The sequence below is a fragment of the Notolabrus celidotus genome, chromosome 3 (assembly GCF_009762535.1).
Source record: "Notolabrus celidotus isolate fNotCel1 chromosome 3, fNotCel1.pri, whole genome shotgun sequence".
NCBI lineage: Eukaryota > Metazoa > Chordata > Actinopteri > Labriformes > Labridae > Notolabrus > Notolabrus celidotus.
In genome coordinates, this window is record NC_048274.1 from 39,001,420 (window position 1) to 39,019,447 (window position 18,028).

The 18,028-nt window shown below is 40.2% G+C and overlaps 1 protein-coding gene across 1 annotated transcript in view; it reads left to right on the forward strand.

Annotated features, from left to right (window-relative positions):
* The first annotated feature begins 581 nt into the window (after positions 1–581).
* aldh1a3 (aldehyde dehydrogenase 1 family, member A3) overlaps positions 582–18,028 on the forward strand; it is a 38,860-nt gene continuing 21,413 nt past the window's right edge. The window contains exons 1-5 of the mRNA XM_034680571.1: positions 582–5,922; positions 6,024–6,128; positions 6,499–6,639; positions 12,137–12,266; positions 16,260–16,321. Coding sequence (XP_034536462.1) covers positions 5,833–5,922; positions 6,024–6,128; positions 6,499–6,639; positions 12,137–12,266; positions 16,260–16,321 — 528 coding nt within the window. The 5' untranslated portion in view covers positions 582–5,832. The remainder of the gene's footprint in view (positions 5,923–6,023; positions 6,129–6,498; positions 6,640–12,136; positions 12,267–16,259; positions 16,322–18,028) is intronic.

Consider the following 18,028-nt stretch of genomic DNA (forward strand, 5'->3'; position numbering starts at 1 on the left):
ATTTTAACATGGGGCCTAATGGGGATCCTTAAGCTTTTGCATCCAGCCTCAAGTGGACACTGAAGGAACTGCAGCCTCTTTACCATTGGCTTCATTTTTTTAATGCTGGAGGTTACTGAATGTGCATTACCTTTCTCTGTACACACTCCCTCATCACTTCACGGGTAATTGATAAATCTTTTTTTTTTCACTGGAAGCAGTGAGGCTGATATAATTGGGTAGACTTCCCCTGGTCTATATTAATGCTTGTGCCCTCTTTTCTATCCTGTATATTTTGCAACAAGTGGAGGAGCAGTATGTTCTCATCAGCCCCTGAAAAGAGCCTTTGTCTGGGTCTGAACACCTGGACAGAGTTATCTCAGTGGTTCAGATTCTCCCTCCCTCCCTCCCTCCCTCCCTCCCTCTCTCTCTGTTTCTCTCTCTCTCTCTTTTCTCTATCGTTCTATCTTTTTGATATGATTTGTTCTCTTTTTATACGCTGTCTGTGTGTCCAACAGCAACACTGTGAGTCAAAGCACGGCCAATAGCAGACAGGCATGGGAAAGTGCTGTAAGTCTAAACCAAAAGCAGCATGAGGTAACAAAGATATTTTCACTCAAGTTCAAGTCCTCCAGAGCTGGATCCAAGACCAGGACTAAAGATTCTCTGACAGGTCTAGAAAGAGAGATGACCGGGATCCTCTGTGGGTAATATATTTTCCATTGACAAGAACCTCATACAGCCACACAACTAAATTAACTTTAATTACATTAAATTAATGTGGTTTTTTTAAAACTATCCCTTTAAAGGCTTATCACGGTAACATGCAGCAGACCTTATACCCCTTTTCGACCAAGGCAGTTTCAGGGCTGGTTCAGAGCCGGCCCTCAATTGAGAGCGTGGATATACAACCAGTTTCACGTTGGTTGAAAAGAGATATTAGTGACAACTATTAGTGGTGAAAAATGAAGCCAATACAAAAGTGCATCCAACTGCAGTTTCTCTAATGTCCACTTGAGGCTGTCTCCTAAAGTGAGTCAGTGCCCATAGAGCCCCGTGTTTAAATGTCCAAGAGTAGAAATAAACATATTTACCGTCTGGTAATAAAACATTTTGGCTCTCTATAGCTTATTTCTCTATTCAGGACAACTGTAGATGCTGAATTTATATACAACTCACCTGTTTACATTACATTATGACTTGTGTTTAAGACTTTGAGTGACAGGTGGATACAACTGGCTCTCTGCTAGATACCTCTAAACCAGTTCAATCACTGAACTTAACCTCTGGGCCACTAGGTTTGTGAGGTTTATGCCACTAACTAGACATCCAGACGAAACCAGGAGTCTGTTGTTGTGGACAGTAGTGACAAGAAGAGCATTTTATTTAAGTTGCACAGTACATCAGTCATTCAATGTTCTTTCATCTGAAACTTGAAACCTGGATGAGCTGGCACTCTTTGGGAAACTTAATTTCAACTCTTTACCTTTTATTGTTTTCTTTAAACACATGTTTTATTGCTATAAGTGTGCATTGCATTGTGTTTTATATCTATGTCCCATAGTTTGTCAGTATTGTTATGCCCTGCATGCAAAAGCTGCTGAACGTATCCTTTGTTGCATGATGTCATAGCAACGCAACTCAGTGTGTACCAGGTCAACGTGATTTCATGCAACGTGACACAATAAAGGCACCTTTTTTTTAATGAAGCAGCGTGAAAAGGGTGCATGGTTAGTGAAAGGGGCAATGACCATTTTGTTGGAGAGATCATTGTTTCTTTGTTTTCACCCATGAAGTCGCTTCATGACATTTAATTAGTTTGAAGTGTTTAAAGGACCCTTGTTTCATTTGGGTCAGAGTTTCTTAAATAAGCTTGTGTAAGGCTGACCTTGCCTGCAGAGGTTGATAGTGGAGCTTCTGTTCTGTTGATTCAATATCTACACCTGTGCTCACCTGCTCCTACCCAGCCAACACTCTACTTCTAAAAAACTTTTAAAAATACATTGGCCAAATTTGAAACCAGCTCCAAAGTGAACATTTTTCACCAACTATTTGAAGAAGATTAAACATCTCTGTGTAGATCATACTTCAAGATTCATCACACATCCACACACATTTTAACTCAGAATTTCAGATTGAGTCTCATAAATAAATGCTGGCAAACACATTGATCATCCCAGCCGCTTCCCACTCAGCTGCAAACCACCCCAATACCTGCTGCAGGTCCCTGCCTGAAGAAGCCAACAGAACCACATCATCTGCAAAAGCAGAGATGGACCTATGAGGTCCCCAAACTGTAAACCCTCCTCCCGCCCTCAGCATCTTGAGGTCCTGTCCATAGGATAACAAACAGAATCAGTGACAAGGAGCAACCCTAAGTCATTTTTCAGCTATATGAAATCCTGTCTATGCAAAGATAGAATTAAACACAGCAGAAGAACAAAGAGGACTCAGGCTCCTGAGCTGGGTCTACCTGCAGGCAGAAAGAGCTGAGTAATATGTAACATCATTGCTTCCTTATGTCACTGTGGCTGATAGTGATGGGTGCTGGACTAGTTTTTGGCCATGGCGTGTTTGATTCAAGATTGTGAAGACATGTTTTTCAATGGTGAGTGGGAAGCCCTGCTCACCTTAAGAATCATTTAGCTGTCATGTGAGATAGAGATTTAAAATCTAAGTTAATATGTTTGTGGATATGTAATTATTATTGTATCAGAGGCTAATAAACATTTGATCATCCTCTACAAAGATGTCACTTTTGAACCATTTTAACACCTTTTAAACAGAGCTCATAGACGTTTTGTAAATGTTGCAATAGAAGAATGCTCACTGGGGATGGATAAATGACTATAAGAGATCAGTGGCACACACTGGTTGGGAAACCAGGAGGCATGGGTGAAAGTCAGGCTACTAAATGTAACCTTTTCAGCTAAAGTAAGTGAATGTGTGATGAATCTTGTGGCAGAAAAAGAGTTGTCAAAGAAAAAAGCTTTAAGCTTCAAACCAGTCTTGAACAAGGTCTTTTTTTTTAACTAAGTCAAGTCAAGTCAACTTTATTTATAAAGCACTTTTAAAACAACCAGTGTTGGCCAAAGTGCTTTACAAAGTAAAAAAATTCAAGAAGACAACAATAAACAATACATTTAAATAAAAATGCAAAAACAAGTCAAATCTGTCAGGATGTTAATGTTCTCATCTCGAGGAGAAGGCCAAAGAGAAGAGATGGGTCTTCAATAAGGAGTTAGGACATTCAGTAGTGGGGACTGATCATATCTAAAGTAGTAAGCTATTCCAGAGATTATGTCCATTCAATGGAAAAATGCCTGAAATGAGAGGTCTCTGTTCCATCTGCTCAGGTGCAACCTTACATACATAAAAGGCCAGGGCTGCCTGCTGTCAGAGCCCGGCTGATAACCATCACACTCCAGCTCAGTGACACTGTCAGTCAAATGACTGGCTGTCCACTCAATATCTTTGACTCTGAGTTGAAACCGGCAAATTGTCTTCTTATCCATCACGAGGATTTAAAGCGATGAGTGGACATCTAATCCCACTTACACTGTTCTCTCCACTTCATAATACAAATGCACCCTGCTTTCTGCATCTGCAATAAGCAGCAACCTCAGGTCTAAAAATATGAGTCCAATGCAGAAGTGTTAGAAACTGCAGTTCATCGAGGATCCACTTGAGGCTGGTTCTGGAAGTACCGGAAGTCACATACACATGAATGGGAAAAAGCTGATCTTTACAGCAGAAATAAACATGTTTACAGCCTGGTTCAAAAGATGAGTGTAGTCTGGATAGCTCATTTGTCTACACTGTAGGGCGAGTAAAAAAAAATTCTAACGTGGTACTTTTGAAGATATTGAGATTACAAGACTTCCAATGAGAGGCACAGCTGACTTGATTGACAGGTGAGAACACTGTAGCTGTTGGCGAGGAGGCTCAAAGCCCGCCTCTTTACGTCACACTCGCTCGACAGCAGCAATATGGTTCCTGCAGCCGATTGGTCTCAAAACAGCTCTTCAGAAACAAAAGGGTGACATCATGGATCCTACGTCCATATTCTATACAGTCTATGGTCTCCAAGTGTGAGCCCAACTGGTGAAATCTGCTGGTTCTCACCTTCAGACGCCTTAAGCCCTGCCAGACACTGAGTGGAGTGTCTGCTGTTGGACTGATGTTGGGGTTGAAAATATGAATTTGACTCAGAGGGATACAGGCAACAGGGGAGTTTCTTTTTTAAATATCCTAAACCACATCAGAGCCTGAAACCAGCTTCATCCAAGCAAACCTGTGAACTGTAAGGTGTCAGCAGCGTGTGGAGCTGTGTGAGGAGATGTTTAGTCTCCCTGTTGTATTTTTAATGCTAACCTCACTAGTGTCAGCTCCTGCCCTTGCATATCTTCTTCAGCTTCATTCATTTCATTTTCAGTTTCACTCAGCTGCTCATGAGTTTGGTATCAGTGAATCCAGATTACTCACTTCCTTCCTCCTTCTCCTCTTGACTGGCTCTCTTCTACTTTGTGTTTTCATAACTCTGCATCATCATTCCTGGTGTGGTTGCTCATATTTTGAGCCTCATTTCATCCAATAGTTTCTTCATTTTGTTCAATCAGACCAGATACTTCTTTTTAAAAGACCACCTGTTTTCTCTCTTAAAGTCTTTCCTTCTCATTTGGTGAAACTGCAGAGCCTCTGTTTGGTACTCAGACAAAGGACGGATAGCTTGTCCTTCCAAAAGAATATTTACTGAGGCCACGTTGATTTCTTATTTTCAGTTAATCCCACAAACTGTTTCAGCAATCAACTCATCTCCTCTAGAGCAGGCTCCTGCTTATTTGCATGGGTCTGGGCCCATGCTTTGCATTTCATATTATTTCCCCTGACTTATCCTGCCAAGGCCGAGCTACCACCCAACACTCCCACTCCCCCCTCCTTTCGGTCAATCCCTTTGAGTCTCTCTCTCACTCATTATGAAGTGTTAGAAAGTTGCTGAAGTGAGAAATGAGCCTGCAAAAGCTCGTTGTCCTAATTAAACTTTGACATAAAGAGTGACAAGAAGCGATGAAGGGGAAACAATAGCAGACTGTGCAAGAGTGCAAGTCCGGAGAAAGCAAGCAGCTTTGTCCCCAAGAACAAAAGGATTTGTTTGCATGTGTTCAACTCCATTCAACTTCACCAGGCCCAGGTGCAAAAACCAACTTTGGGAGGAACATCACAACTCATCACACCTTTGCATGGTTGATGAGCAGTCTGCAGTCGCTCTAAATAGGCAGACAGAAACAGATCAAAGCGGCAGTGTTGGGATGTAAATATTGTGCAACAGAATTAATTCAGTCTCATTACTTTCACTGCGCAGACTCAAAGACAGGCAGAGTATTCATTTGTAAAGTTTTACTCTCTCCACACACACACACACACACACACTCTCTCTCTCTCTGCTGCTCTCACACAAAGCTCTGTGAAGAATGCTCACCATCATTTCAACTCTTACAATAAAAATAAAAATGCACTGCTGTGTTTAACCCTGTGATGACTGCTGATAATGGTAACTGCCTCACAGTCCTGCTTGCTATCACAAAAGAAGGTAACAGAGACTGTCCCTTTGCCAGAGTCTCTCACATTGTCTCCAGGCATTCTTAATAAATGTAGCAGGTTGTTTTTAAAGTGCAGGAAGAACAAGACTCCTCTCAGATACGGGCCCTTGTTGACTGGGGCGGAGTTGGGCTCTCCTCTATGGTGAGTGGAGTGGAGGGAGGAACTCCACATTCTTATAAAAAGCCGGTGGCAGAGCTGACAGCGCGGAGAGCAGACGGAAAGGACGGACTGGACCTCTTTATTTAACCCAGAATGGCACAGAACGGAACAACAGAGAATGGAGTGGCCGACGACATGCCTTTCCCCCAGCCCGTCAAAGTCCAGGACATCAGACACACCAAGGTGAGGTGCACGTGGAGAGCTTTGTGAATGAGTGTGCCTTTACTTTCAGTGTGTTTTTAACACTGGTGACAGCACAGAACATCATGTTTCACCCTCCACAGATTTTCATAGACAATGAATGGCACACATCCAGCAGAGGAAAGACGTTTCCAACCTTCAACCCAGCGACAGGTGTCAAAATCTGTGATGTGGAAGAGGCAGACAAGGTAAGAGTGCTGCTGGCCTCAGTGGACTTCATTTAGAAGATACAAACTAAACAAACTGTACTACTAATGAAAACATTTTATACAATTAGTTTGGGCTTTCAGGCCTCTCTGAGACAACAAATTACGCAAATAAAAAAACAACATTTTAGACACACTGAGTCTAAAGATCTGTTCATATAATGCCAACAGACAGTTTTGATGAATAGAGGGAGGCCTGGGTTTAGAGCACAATATATTTGAAAGGCTAAGGTCTGTCTCATTAGACTGTGACTCACTGTGGTACACTGTGTTATCAGGCTGTAGTGTTCAAATGCTTTTAAGGGAGACCTGTGTCCTGACATTATTCCCTCTGCGTCATGTGTCGGCGCAGGAAGACGTGGATCAGGCGGTGAAAGCAGCGAAGTTGGCCGGGAAGAGAGGCTCTCCGTGGCGGAGGATGGACGCGTCGAGCCGGGGGAGACTGTTGCACAAACTGGCCGACCTGATGGAGAGGGACCGGCTCTTACTCGCGGTGGGTTTATTCCTTTGTACTGTGTGATGTTACACTAACTATCTTTAACTCTAAAAAGTCAAATATTATCCAGGGCCCTTGTCTTAAATTTTGTCCTTAGACTTTGTATAGTCCAAGTTCACGAGGATAGTCTACATATATAAATTATTTCAAGATAGGAAGCACAAAAAACATGCCAGAAGTACCTGGAACAAGCAGAAATATTTCAAATTGCAGAAGAAAAATTGAACGTCTCTCTTAAGAATGATTCAAGAGTCTCAGAATAATAATTACATTTTGATCACTGCACTGGTGGATATTTTTACTCAATCCAAGCAACCCAGGAATTATTTTAGCCCGTAAGATATTAAAATAAGAATAAGAATATCTGGACAAGTCAGGTACATTTCACTAATAACAAGTCCAATAAGATAATTGTGACTTGAATTAAGAAAAAACTGTAAAATCTGAGTTTTCTGCAGTGATGATCTCTGCAAGCAAGCTATATGATCAATGTGGTAAAATACACTTCATTTAAATAATTGTTTTAAGCCCACATGTTGTTCAATACCTCAGACCAGCACACTGAAAGATGAGATACAGTATACATTTTGCCTTGGAAGAATAATGATAACACACAGCTTATTAACAGCTTAACTGATGATTTTCAAAATAAGAGTGTAAGTGCAATCACAGGGCTTAAATCATGAGACCGATGTGACCATTATATTTATGTCAGACAAAGTGTCTACTATTCTAAAACTTTGAACAGAGTAGCGATATGACATGTTAAATGATTTAGGATCATTTGATTCGGTTAGTGTGATAACATTACTGCTGAGCAACACCATAATCTGCAGATTCAATGTTGAGGTCACCAGAGCAGAAGGCTGAGGGGGTCATAACGTATTAAGAAACAGAGCAACAGCCAACTTAATCACAAGTAATAGTATTGTATTAATATTTAGGTTAAGCTGAATAACAAGACACATGTATGTGTTTTATGTTCAGTGTAGGATGTGGATCAAATCTCTGGGATTATTGAGTGAAAGTAAAAGGTGACAATCCAGAGCAGTCTTTGAAAGTTGGTGTTTATGTACCTGCAGTACTTCAGTGAATGCTCTTAGTCACTTCAGATTCAGACCAGCACTGTGCTGATAGTTTCTCTAGGCTCGTTGGTGGTTCAGATTTTATTCAGAACATCCAAACAAACTTGCAGGATTTTCTGCAGCTGAAACACGTCCATGTGCTGTCATGATACAGACTTATTCATATCAGGGATTGGCCCGTATTGTTGCCTGACATCATGTCGCTGTGACTCCACCCCGGCCTCTCTTTGTCTCTGCAGTGATTGCTGGATGTTACGTTCAGACTTTTCTTGGACTGAACCCTCTGTTTGTGCTCTGTTTAGCTGCCAGCTCGCATTAAGACTTCGATCCGTAAATGAGCCCTCGCAGATGTGAGTAATGGAGGCAGATTGCATGTGACTGCTAATTGCAAACATGCTGTGGAGTGGTAGTGTGCCGGGTATGGCTAATCACCCCAAACTCCCAGCTATGTTTGGGTAAATAAGGACCAGATTCAGAGCACTTAAATGTACAGTGAAGCTGTGTGGTGGTTTTAGTGTCTGCTCGAGCTGTGGAGCCTCACTTTGGCTTATTTTTCCTTCGATAAGTGACTCCAGTACACATGCTTGAGATGTTGAGAACGGGTAGTGTGTGCAGTACAGTGTGGCCACATGCTGGGCTCAGTGTCTCGTATTAATCTGCACACTGTATATAACAGTGGACCACTGTGGCTGCTCCACCCTTGGCTCCACATAGAAACTACCTTGCCAGCTGTATTAGCCTCATATAACTCACTGCCTTTGTTAGGCCCCAGATTAATTCAGCATCATTACAGTAATTGTTGTTATTATATCTGGAACCAATAAGTAGGACATCACATTAAAATCTTGGTACGTTGAACAACACAGGAATAAAGCAGTTAAGAGATGGCCAGTGGTTACTTTTTGTGCAAGAAGAGGGAGATTACTCTGCAGTCTGCAGCCTGTACTTTAAAACAACTGATACTAACACTGATCTAATGCTAACGCTACAGGTGACGAATAATCCCAGGTGTATATTTCTAGCCCTGTTTCATTGATCAGAGTCATGTGATCTGGCCTGGGTAGAAGCTTTTATAAAACATGAACAAATAAGAAAGTAAACGAATCACGTCAGCAGATTTATTTCATAGCTCATGTTATGTTATATCCCCAGCTCGCCCTGTGCTGCAGTGTTTTTAACATTTCATGATAAATAACCTGAAATCTAAGGATGCACAAATTGACAAAAACTGTGCCAACGCTGATTTTAATAACTGATCCTGATACTATGTCTTTTCTTTTCATTGTTGCTTATTTTGTTTTTACCCGTCTGATCCAGGGGCCCAGATTCATCATCACCATAAAAACATGAGAGAGGATTGTTTAAGTCATTCAGGCCTTTGTTGTGGTACCCTCAAATTCACTGAACAACCTTTAATTGCATCTTTTTTCACTTGACAATTTTATTTCTTTTGAGAAAAAAAAATGCCATCAAAGCCTCTTCCTCTGCTTTTTACAACGGGGGATTAAGGTCATATCAAGGACGGTCAAAAAAAGGAGATTTCAGGAATAAATTCTTAGTATTACAAGAATAAGGTCAGGTCATAAGTTTAGTTTAGTTTAGAAAACTTTAATTTCCTCCAAGAGGCAATTTGTGGTACAGCACAGCTTTAAAAAACACAACAACATGAAAGGTACATCAGACACACACAACAAAATGATCCAAACAACCCATAGTAGCTGTTTCACGGTCAGTGCTGGCCCAATGTGAACAACAATCACACTTTAAATACAAATAATAAAATAACATTGGTGTACTTGTAGACAACCTTAATTAGATCACTTGTGTGTAAAGTCCTAATGTTACCAGAATCAAGATGTCATTTCATGAGAAAAAAGTCATGATTACAGTCGATGGTTTTCTGTATGAAAGCTGAACTATCATATAGGATGACATCAGAAGAACAGCCAGCCTCCTGCACTGAAATCAGGAGTGTAGATCATCTTATAAAGTTGAAATTAACACTTGAGGACAAACAGCAGTTGCAGAGACAACACAAGCTGCCTGTTGGCTCGCCTATCTTAACAACAGACTCAGTTTGTTGTATGATGGATTCAGAATCCTGATACTTTGACACTGTGGTGCCGTGTGCTGCTCTTTTGATCTGTCCCTTTAATTAGCTTAAAGGCTAACCATAGCTTAAAATGATGACTTCTTTCTCATCTAATTTATGACTTTATTCTTGTCATGTTACAACTTTAATCTCAAAATCTTGATTTTATTTTCCTTACTGTGGCCCTGATCCTCTGTTGTAGCTTTACGACTATTCAAACTTAGTGCGAGTACATTTTCAGTTTACACACAGACCAACAAGGTTAAAGCTATATGAACAAGTCATTAGAGAGGCAGTGAAATAAAGACAATGTGAAATATGAATACTGAGTAATCATCAGACATAAACAGGACTATCTTTCAGCTTTGGTGTTTTTACATACTGATATGTTGCTGGTTTCCATAAAGGCTTTCAGTAGAGCGATGGGTCTTAAGAGCTTTTCATCACTGATATGATGCAGCATGACAGATATTTTTCAGCTACTGGAATCAGTCGATGACATGTTCTATGCTGATATCTGTCAACAGAGCTGAGTATATCAAAGATAGTCAGCAGATATGTTGGTCAGGGTTCCCACGCGTCCTGGAAAAACTGGAAAACCTGGAAAACAGTTGACCAGTTTTCCAGCACTGGAAAACACCTGGAAAATGGGAGAAAAAGTAAAATGTCCTGGAAAATCACAGATTGTCCTGGAAAATTATTCCAACATGACTGTGTGTGATCTAACAAGGTTAAAAAAAACACATCCCTATTCAACATTTGTGGCCATTTTTGTCATTCAGTTCTATTTAGGTCAACTTATGCACTGATCCTCTGATTATTATTATTATTATTTATTTCAGTAAGGCAGCTTCCAGAGTCCTTTGCTGGCTCTTTTGTTTTTTACTTAGCTCATTTTGTATTTTTTGAGAAAAGAGAAAGCTGAGATGAGAATTGCCCACCATTGTTACTTGGTTGCACTAATATAGTGCTGTACATCTGTGGTTGAATTGTTCTATAATCAATTTGCCATAATTTTTCAGCGTGTAAGAGATGATTTCATGGATAGCCATAGACTGCATATCTTTCAATGTAGACTTCCACTGAGAGGAACATATTAGACTATTTAGGAACTAAATTTAGACGGTCATACCAGCTTGATCATCATTGAAAATGTCCTTGAAATGTCCTGGAAAATGATCTCTGGAAAAGAGTGGGAACCCTGGTTGGTGCACTGCTGGAGTTTACGGGAGCATATATCATTCACTTAAAAAATAAAATCTGCTCCACTTACATGTTTTTGTTTTGTTCATATGTAAGTCACATTTCCTGGCAACAAATCTCATCCTGTTCTCCTTTATCAATCAATCAATCAATCAATCAATCAATCAATCAATCAATCAATCAATCAATCAATCAATCAATCAATCAGACTTTATCTATAAAGTGCTTTTCATACAATGACATTGTAACACAAAGTGCTGTACATAAAAAAAACTTCAAATAGAATAAATTAAGAAAAAGATCCCACCCCCAAGCCCGACCCAAAACCCACCCCACATTCCTGAGGTTAAGAACACAATATATGCAACAATAGTAATAAAAACAATACAAATAAGATAAATAAATAAATAAAATAAAAAAGAAGTTGCTGAACAAACTGAGGAAACGCTTTCATGATATCTTAATGAGGAAAGGCTGGAGGAAACATAAGATGTTAGAACTCAACACAGAAAATTAAACTCACCAAAATAAAATAAATAAATAAGATAATAAAACACTAAAATGTTAAACCATTAAAAGAAAATAAGATGCTTTACTTAAAAACTAAAATAAATAAATACATAAATAAATAAAATAGAACAAAAGTGACTAAAATTTGAACTAGATAATAAATAAATAAATAAATAAATAAATAAATAAATGAATAAATAAATAAATAAATAAATAAATAAATAAATAAATAAATAAATAAATAAATAAAACTGTTATAAGAATGGAACTCAGTTAAAAGTGAGAATAAAAAAGGTTGGTCATGAGTTTGCTTTTAAAGATGTTGATGCTCTGTGCAGCCCTCAGATCTCAGATTATTAATGAAATTCATCACTCACTGTTAATATCTGCTGGGGGAAAATGAAAAGACTGTTTCTGTCAGTCACTGGCTCTGACACCTTCCCCCTTACAGCGGCTACAGGCATTCAAAATGACAGTATAAAAATAGTACAGCCAATTGTTGATAGTTCTGTTTACTTTTATAGGTAATAAAGTCACATCCCTGTTAATATCACTGTCTTTCATAACCACACAAAAACTATAAAGATCTTTGATATTTTTCTAGACTCTGGAGAGTCTGGACACAGGGAAGCCCTTCCTGCAGTCCTTCTTCATCGACCTGGACGGCAGCATCAAAACCCTTCGATACTACGCAGGCTGGACCGACAAGATCCACGGGAAGAGTCTACCTGTAGGTCAGTGTGTGTGCCATCTTCTTACAACTGTCAAGAGTTAAAGACAAATACACACCATGGTGACAAAGATTGATATAAACAACATTGAGGCTTCTGTTATTCAGGGGGTGATGGAAACATGAGTCCAGAGTCTGATTAAAAAGTTGCTTCATCGGTGTCTGGCTCCTCAGCACTCGGTTACAGATCAACTTCTGTCATGCCTTTTCTTTTTCTTATGTTACATCCAGTTTATATTCAACTTGTGTTCAAAATTATTTTAAGGATGATACTGTGTGTGTGTGTGTGTGTGTGTGTGTGTGTGTGTGTGTGTGTGTGTGTGTGTGTGTGTGTGTGTGTGTGTGTGTGTGTGTGTTTTACATGCATGTTGGTATATCTGTATATTGTAAATATGTCTGATTTTCAGACTCAAGTAAAGCCATTATGTAGCAAGGTCAGTAGTGTGGTTCATGTTTCTACAGTCAGGGTTGTTTTTTATGTTTATGGCAGAATTCAGTACACATGACTTCTTAAAAAAGGAACATGAGAAAAAGACATCACTAGAAGCAAACATACCACCACAGATACCCACAGACCATTTGAAATGGGTCGTCACATACAGTTAACAACATCAAATAAGCTTTCAAATTGAAAAATAAGGTATAACCACCAGCTGACTTAATATTACCCTGCTTATTACCTGGCTACCAACCAAAGACAGAGAAGAGCTGACAAAAAATAAAGAGGATTTTAGTGATTCAAAAATAATTTATTTATACAGATGAAAAATCCAGCCCCCTCTGATTGCTGGCTGGTATCACTTCCATTGCAGCAGATTCTTCTCAGCTTCCTTGTGAGATGAATTTACATCAAAATGAACATTTAAGTTCACAGTAAAGTTCAAACCTGATTCTGCTAACTTGTAGTAATTCACATTAAAGTGAACATTTCCATTGAAAGTAACGTTCTGAATTCGATCCCAGTAACACATGTCAAAACATATGGGACAGGAGCATGTTTACCATTTTGTTTCATCAACTAGATATACATCTATACATCTATACTTCTATGTAACCTTGGTTACATTAGACAAGGTGAACAGGAACCAGATGATGCTACACTTTTCAAGAGCAACCTCAGACAGACACTAACGTTTTAGGCAGAGGGGGAATGTGAAGCACTACTTTCTGTGGATTGGTTTGATATGTGTGATCAGGTTGTTCCTGGCGTTGCTTTCGCAGTTGAGTTTTAATCATGGCTGTTGAGGAGTTTTGACCAATCAGAATATTGAGCACAGCCAGGTAGTTAGTTAGAAAGGAAGAAAGGGTAATAACAGTCTATATTTGTCATTGTTACAAATTATGTTCAGCAGCAGATCATATTAAATGTTAAATGATGGGAAACCTTGAAATACTACTAAATATATGTTCTGACTTTAGGTGTACAAAAACATCTGCTTTGAAATCATAATCGATTTAGCTACTTCAGTTGATAGGTTGTGCCCACATTTGAATAGTTTGCGCCATTTTGAATTTTTTCCAGTGCAAATCAGAAACACTGGCTAACTTTTGTTGCATATGTCCCTTCAGTGCAGTTAATTACCAGAGCACCAGTGACTCGGCCTGTCTCAGGATTGTCTTAGACCTGGGTGGTATCTCATCCAGCTCTGAATACTTCCCCCTCTTGTCAGATCCTACTTTGTGTCTCCTAGGCCTCTGCAAGACAGCAGATAGACAAAACACGGCTGCCTTTTTCCTCTCGATTAGATCCCAAAAGAGTGCTGATGGAGGAAAGCAGCGCCGGACAAAGGGAAGAGGAAAAGGCTGAGATAGTAATCAGTGAGGTGCAACAGTCTGAGAGGATTAACCCGTCAGTGTTGGCTCATTGCCCCACCAAGCAGACAGCCTCTCCACCTGTGATCCTCACTTATACGCAGACACAGGCCCGCTACCAGCATGTGTCGACTTATTCACTTCCAGTAGTGCATTTTCAAAGTTAACATTAGGATGACACAGCTCTGCTACATGTCCACAGTGTGTAGAAATTGGAATTGTAAGGATATCTGGCAGTCAGACTATAGATTGAAACGCTCCCTTGCTCACCCCTCCTGGCACTCCGGGACAAGAAGCTGCTGTGATGCATCATAAATATGACCCTCCATGTTAAGTTTTATCCATCGACTGTATAAAACATGGATGTAGTCTCTGTGACGTCCACTATTTGTTTCTGAAACAGAGTTTTGAAGCCTATTGACGACTGTTGCCATGTTGGAAATACTGACTCAAGCTAACTTTCAGTCGATCTAAGAGGTGGAGTTACAGCAGGCCTTTAGCCCTTTCACGAACAGTTACTGTTCGCCTGCCTGTCGGTCAAGTCAGCCACACCCCTAATTATGCAAAGCCTTAATAAATAAGAAGTTATAAAAAAGTTCACCACATACAGTGTGTTAATGTTAGAGAAATTAGCTATTCAGACCAAAAGTGCTTTTTTGAACCGAGCTGTAAACATGTTTATTTCTGCTGTTATGATCAGCTTTTTAGAATTGCTGTGTATGTGGTGTCCAGTGCTTTCGGAGCCAGCCTCAAGTGGACACTTGAGGAACTGCAGTTTTTAGCATTGTCTTCATAAGGTGCATTTCGACCAAGAGCTCCGGGGTCTATTAGCCCCCAGAACTACTTTCCCAGTAACTAAAAGGTTCCTGTGCCCCCATTGTTGTCTGCGTTTCGACCGCGGGCTGAAGTCCCGGGTAGATTGTGTAAATCAGGCCAGTGACGTATGGAGAAATAAAAAGTAAATGCACGACACCAACAGACCAGTAGAGGGCAGTAAAACAAAGAGGAATGCCATTCATCACAGATGACACCATAGAAGCAGATGGACAGGCAGGTATTATTATGAGCAACACAACAGTTAGCCTGTTAGCATGAAGAGACTCAGCTGGCTCTGTTTTAGATGGTGCTATATTTCATCACAGATGGATTCACTGAATCAACACGTGAGAGGAGATAAGCGCGAGTAGCAAAGACGTTTCAACACACCTTTAAAATCCTTTTGAACTCAAAAAGCCGTGACAGAGATCGGACAGTGTTTTGGTTTAAACAGCGACCCTGTTAACTGGAGACTCTCAGCCGGATGCATCCCTCATAAACGTCTTTAGACGATCATTAAATATCTGATGAGGATATTTAGAAATCTTAATAAAAACTAAACTAGTTTGCATTCCCAGGAACTCCCTCTGTGTTTCAACAGCTGTGTGAACTCCACAAACACTGACACGTTCAGCTGAAGGTCTCCAGTTTACAGGGTCACTTTTAAAACCTTAACACCGGGAGAGACGCATTCACGGTGGGCTGAGAGAAGACTACTGTTACAAGCTGCTAAATCAAGAGAATCACAGCTTCTTCTTTTGAAAAGTACACACACATACAAAAAAGATAGAACAAATAAAAACTAATGAAAGAAAGAGAAATCAAGTGAATCACAGATGTGTGTGATGTTATTGTGGACGAAGGGAGGAATAAAAACTACCAATCAGACAAGTTCAGCATTACAGGCCCTGCCCCCCAAAAGTCCCAGGACCTTTGAAAAGTACTACCCCCCTAGCAGGGGCTTTTTAGGGGGGAGATTATCTACCCCTGAACTAAATTTAGACCCTGGGTCCACCGGTCTAAACGCACGTAGTTCCGTGGTAAAGTTCCTCTGGTTGAAAAACGCCTATATATCAAGACCAGAGGTCTGACATACAAAGACCGTTTCCTCAAACATTACCAATTAGCTCTCTCTACAACCTACCAAACATGAAACACCAAAACTAGTTCTCTGCCTTGTTGTACAGCATCTGTGACACAAGACTGCCCTCTTTGTTTTATAAATGGAACTAACTGTGCAAAAAATAATTGAGTGTTAAAGAATGTCATTATGATCTGGGATGAAGATTCAAATAAAAAGAACTGCATCGACAATATTAAATCTCTCAGGATGAAAGCTGATTGTACTTCCTCTGTTTGTTTTTTCCAGATGACACCTTTGTGTGTTTAACCAAACACGAGCCCGTAGGAGTCTGTGGAGCCATCATCCCAGTAAGTCCTGAGGGTTCTGTTGTTAATCTGTAAGCAATGATGTATTTCATGGACTTTCTACTGCTCATATTACTTTGGCTTGGTGTGAAAAAGACTGCTGCAAAAGTTAAACATGGTAAACAGTGAGGCATTTCAGAACAACAAAGAAAAGAGGGTCTGATCAGTAGGTAATGGCATCATCTGCATCCAAATGGAACCCAACATTTGATCTCTATCAGTTGAAGTAGACGCAATGCGCTCATGGAGATAGCCCACATGACGTGTGGTAGGCTATGTCCCTTCAGCTTATCTTGATGTTGTGTTGTAGGAAGAAAGGGAGGGGCTGGAGTAACCAGGTGAACAATGTTATTTATGGATCCTGCAACAGAACAAACTGTTGTGTTTTGCATTATTGGAGTAAGCTTGGAGAGAACCAGGAGGGGTTCATACAGGAAGCAAAGAAAACCCCCAAAAACAGACACAGACCAAAGAAACTGCAACCCGTGACTGTCATAAGCAACACCACAGAAGAACCTGTGCTACCCTAAAGTAGCTTGAATAAGCAGACTTGGCAACACTGTCCGTTAAATTAACATCACTTTTGAAAGGAAGAGTGTACGTACATACACCCCTTATGAACAGCTGAGATGTTAGCTGACAGAACCAACTCAAGCTCAACTCGGTCAAGGCAGATGTGTGTCTAACATGAGTCTGGTTCTGCTCGAGGTTTCTGCCTGTTAAAGGAAGCTTGTCCTCGCCGCTGTAACTAACTAAATACAGCGAGGTGCAATGCTCATGGTGGATTAAGATAAGATCAGATCTGATCCTGTCTTGGTGTTGGGTCTCTGTTCATAATTTGACATAGAGTGGTCTAGACCTGCTCTGTTTGTAAAAGCGTCTTGAGATAACGTTTGTTGTGATTTGGCGCTATACAAATAAAGATTGATTGATTGATTGATTGATTGATTGATTGATTGATTGATTGATTGATTGATTGATTGAAGGCAGGTCCAGATACTATGACATTTTCTTCTAGCACCACACTCTGACTCTGTTATATTTACATCAAACTCAGAGAAATAATTTTCCTTGCCTTGGTTAACTGTTTGAAACATTCGATCAGAACAGACTTTGTCTGAAATGGTTTTGGTCCCTCAAAGTTCAACAGAGGATAACAGGCGAAGTCTGCACTGCCACTGTTGGCCTGTGGGAAAAATGGCAGTTACAGTTTTTACCAACTGAAAGTGATCCATTCCCCCGCTGACACTCGCCGACTCACCCACCTCCACTGGTCACATTGAATCAGAGATATCTCCCTACGAGGTTTATTTTTCAGACTGTATATCACTGTTATCTCCCTATGTACAGTTTTGACATCATGAGGGATAGAAGCTGCACAGGTATGAGAAAGTCCCAGTGAATGTGAATGAGATTTTATATTTACTGAGGACACAAACATGGAAGTGACATCATTCAACTGTCTGACTTTGCATGAGCACATTCATGCTCCCCCCCAGGAAGTTGTTTCTTTTATTCTTTTGTCTGCAGTGAGGCCTGAAGAACCAAATTACGCTTACTTTTCATATAAGCACTGATTATGAACGTCAAGCTGCACTGACTTAAAAGCTGTGTGTAGTTATGGGGGTTGAAATGAAACCTCAGTAAGTGTAACCTTATCTTGTTCTTTCCTCTCTCTCTAAACAAAACCTCCTCTCTGCAAATCCCTCT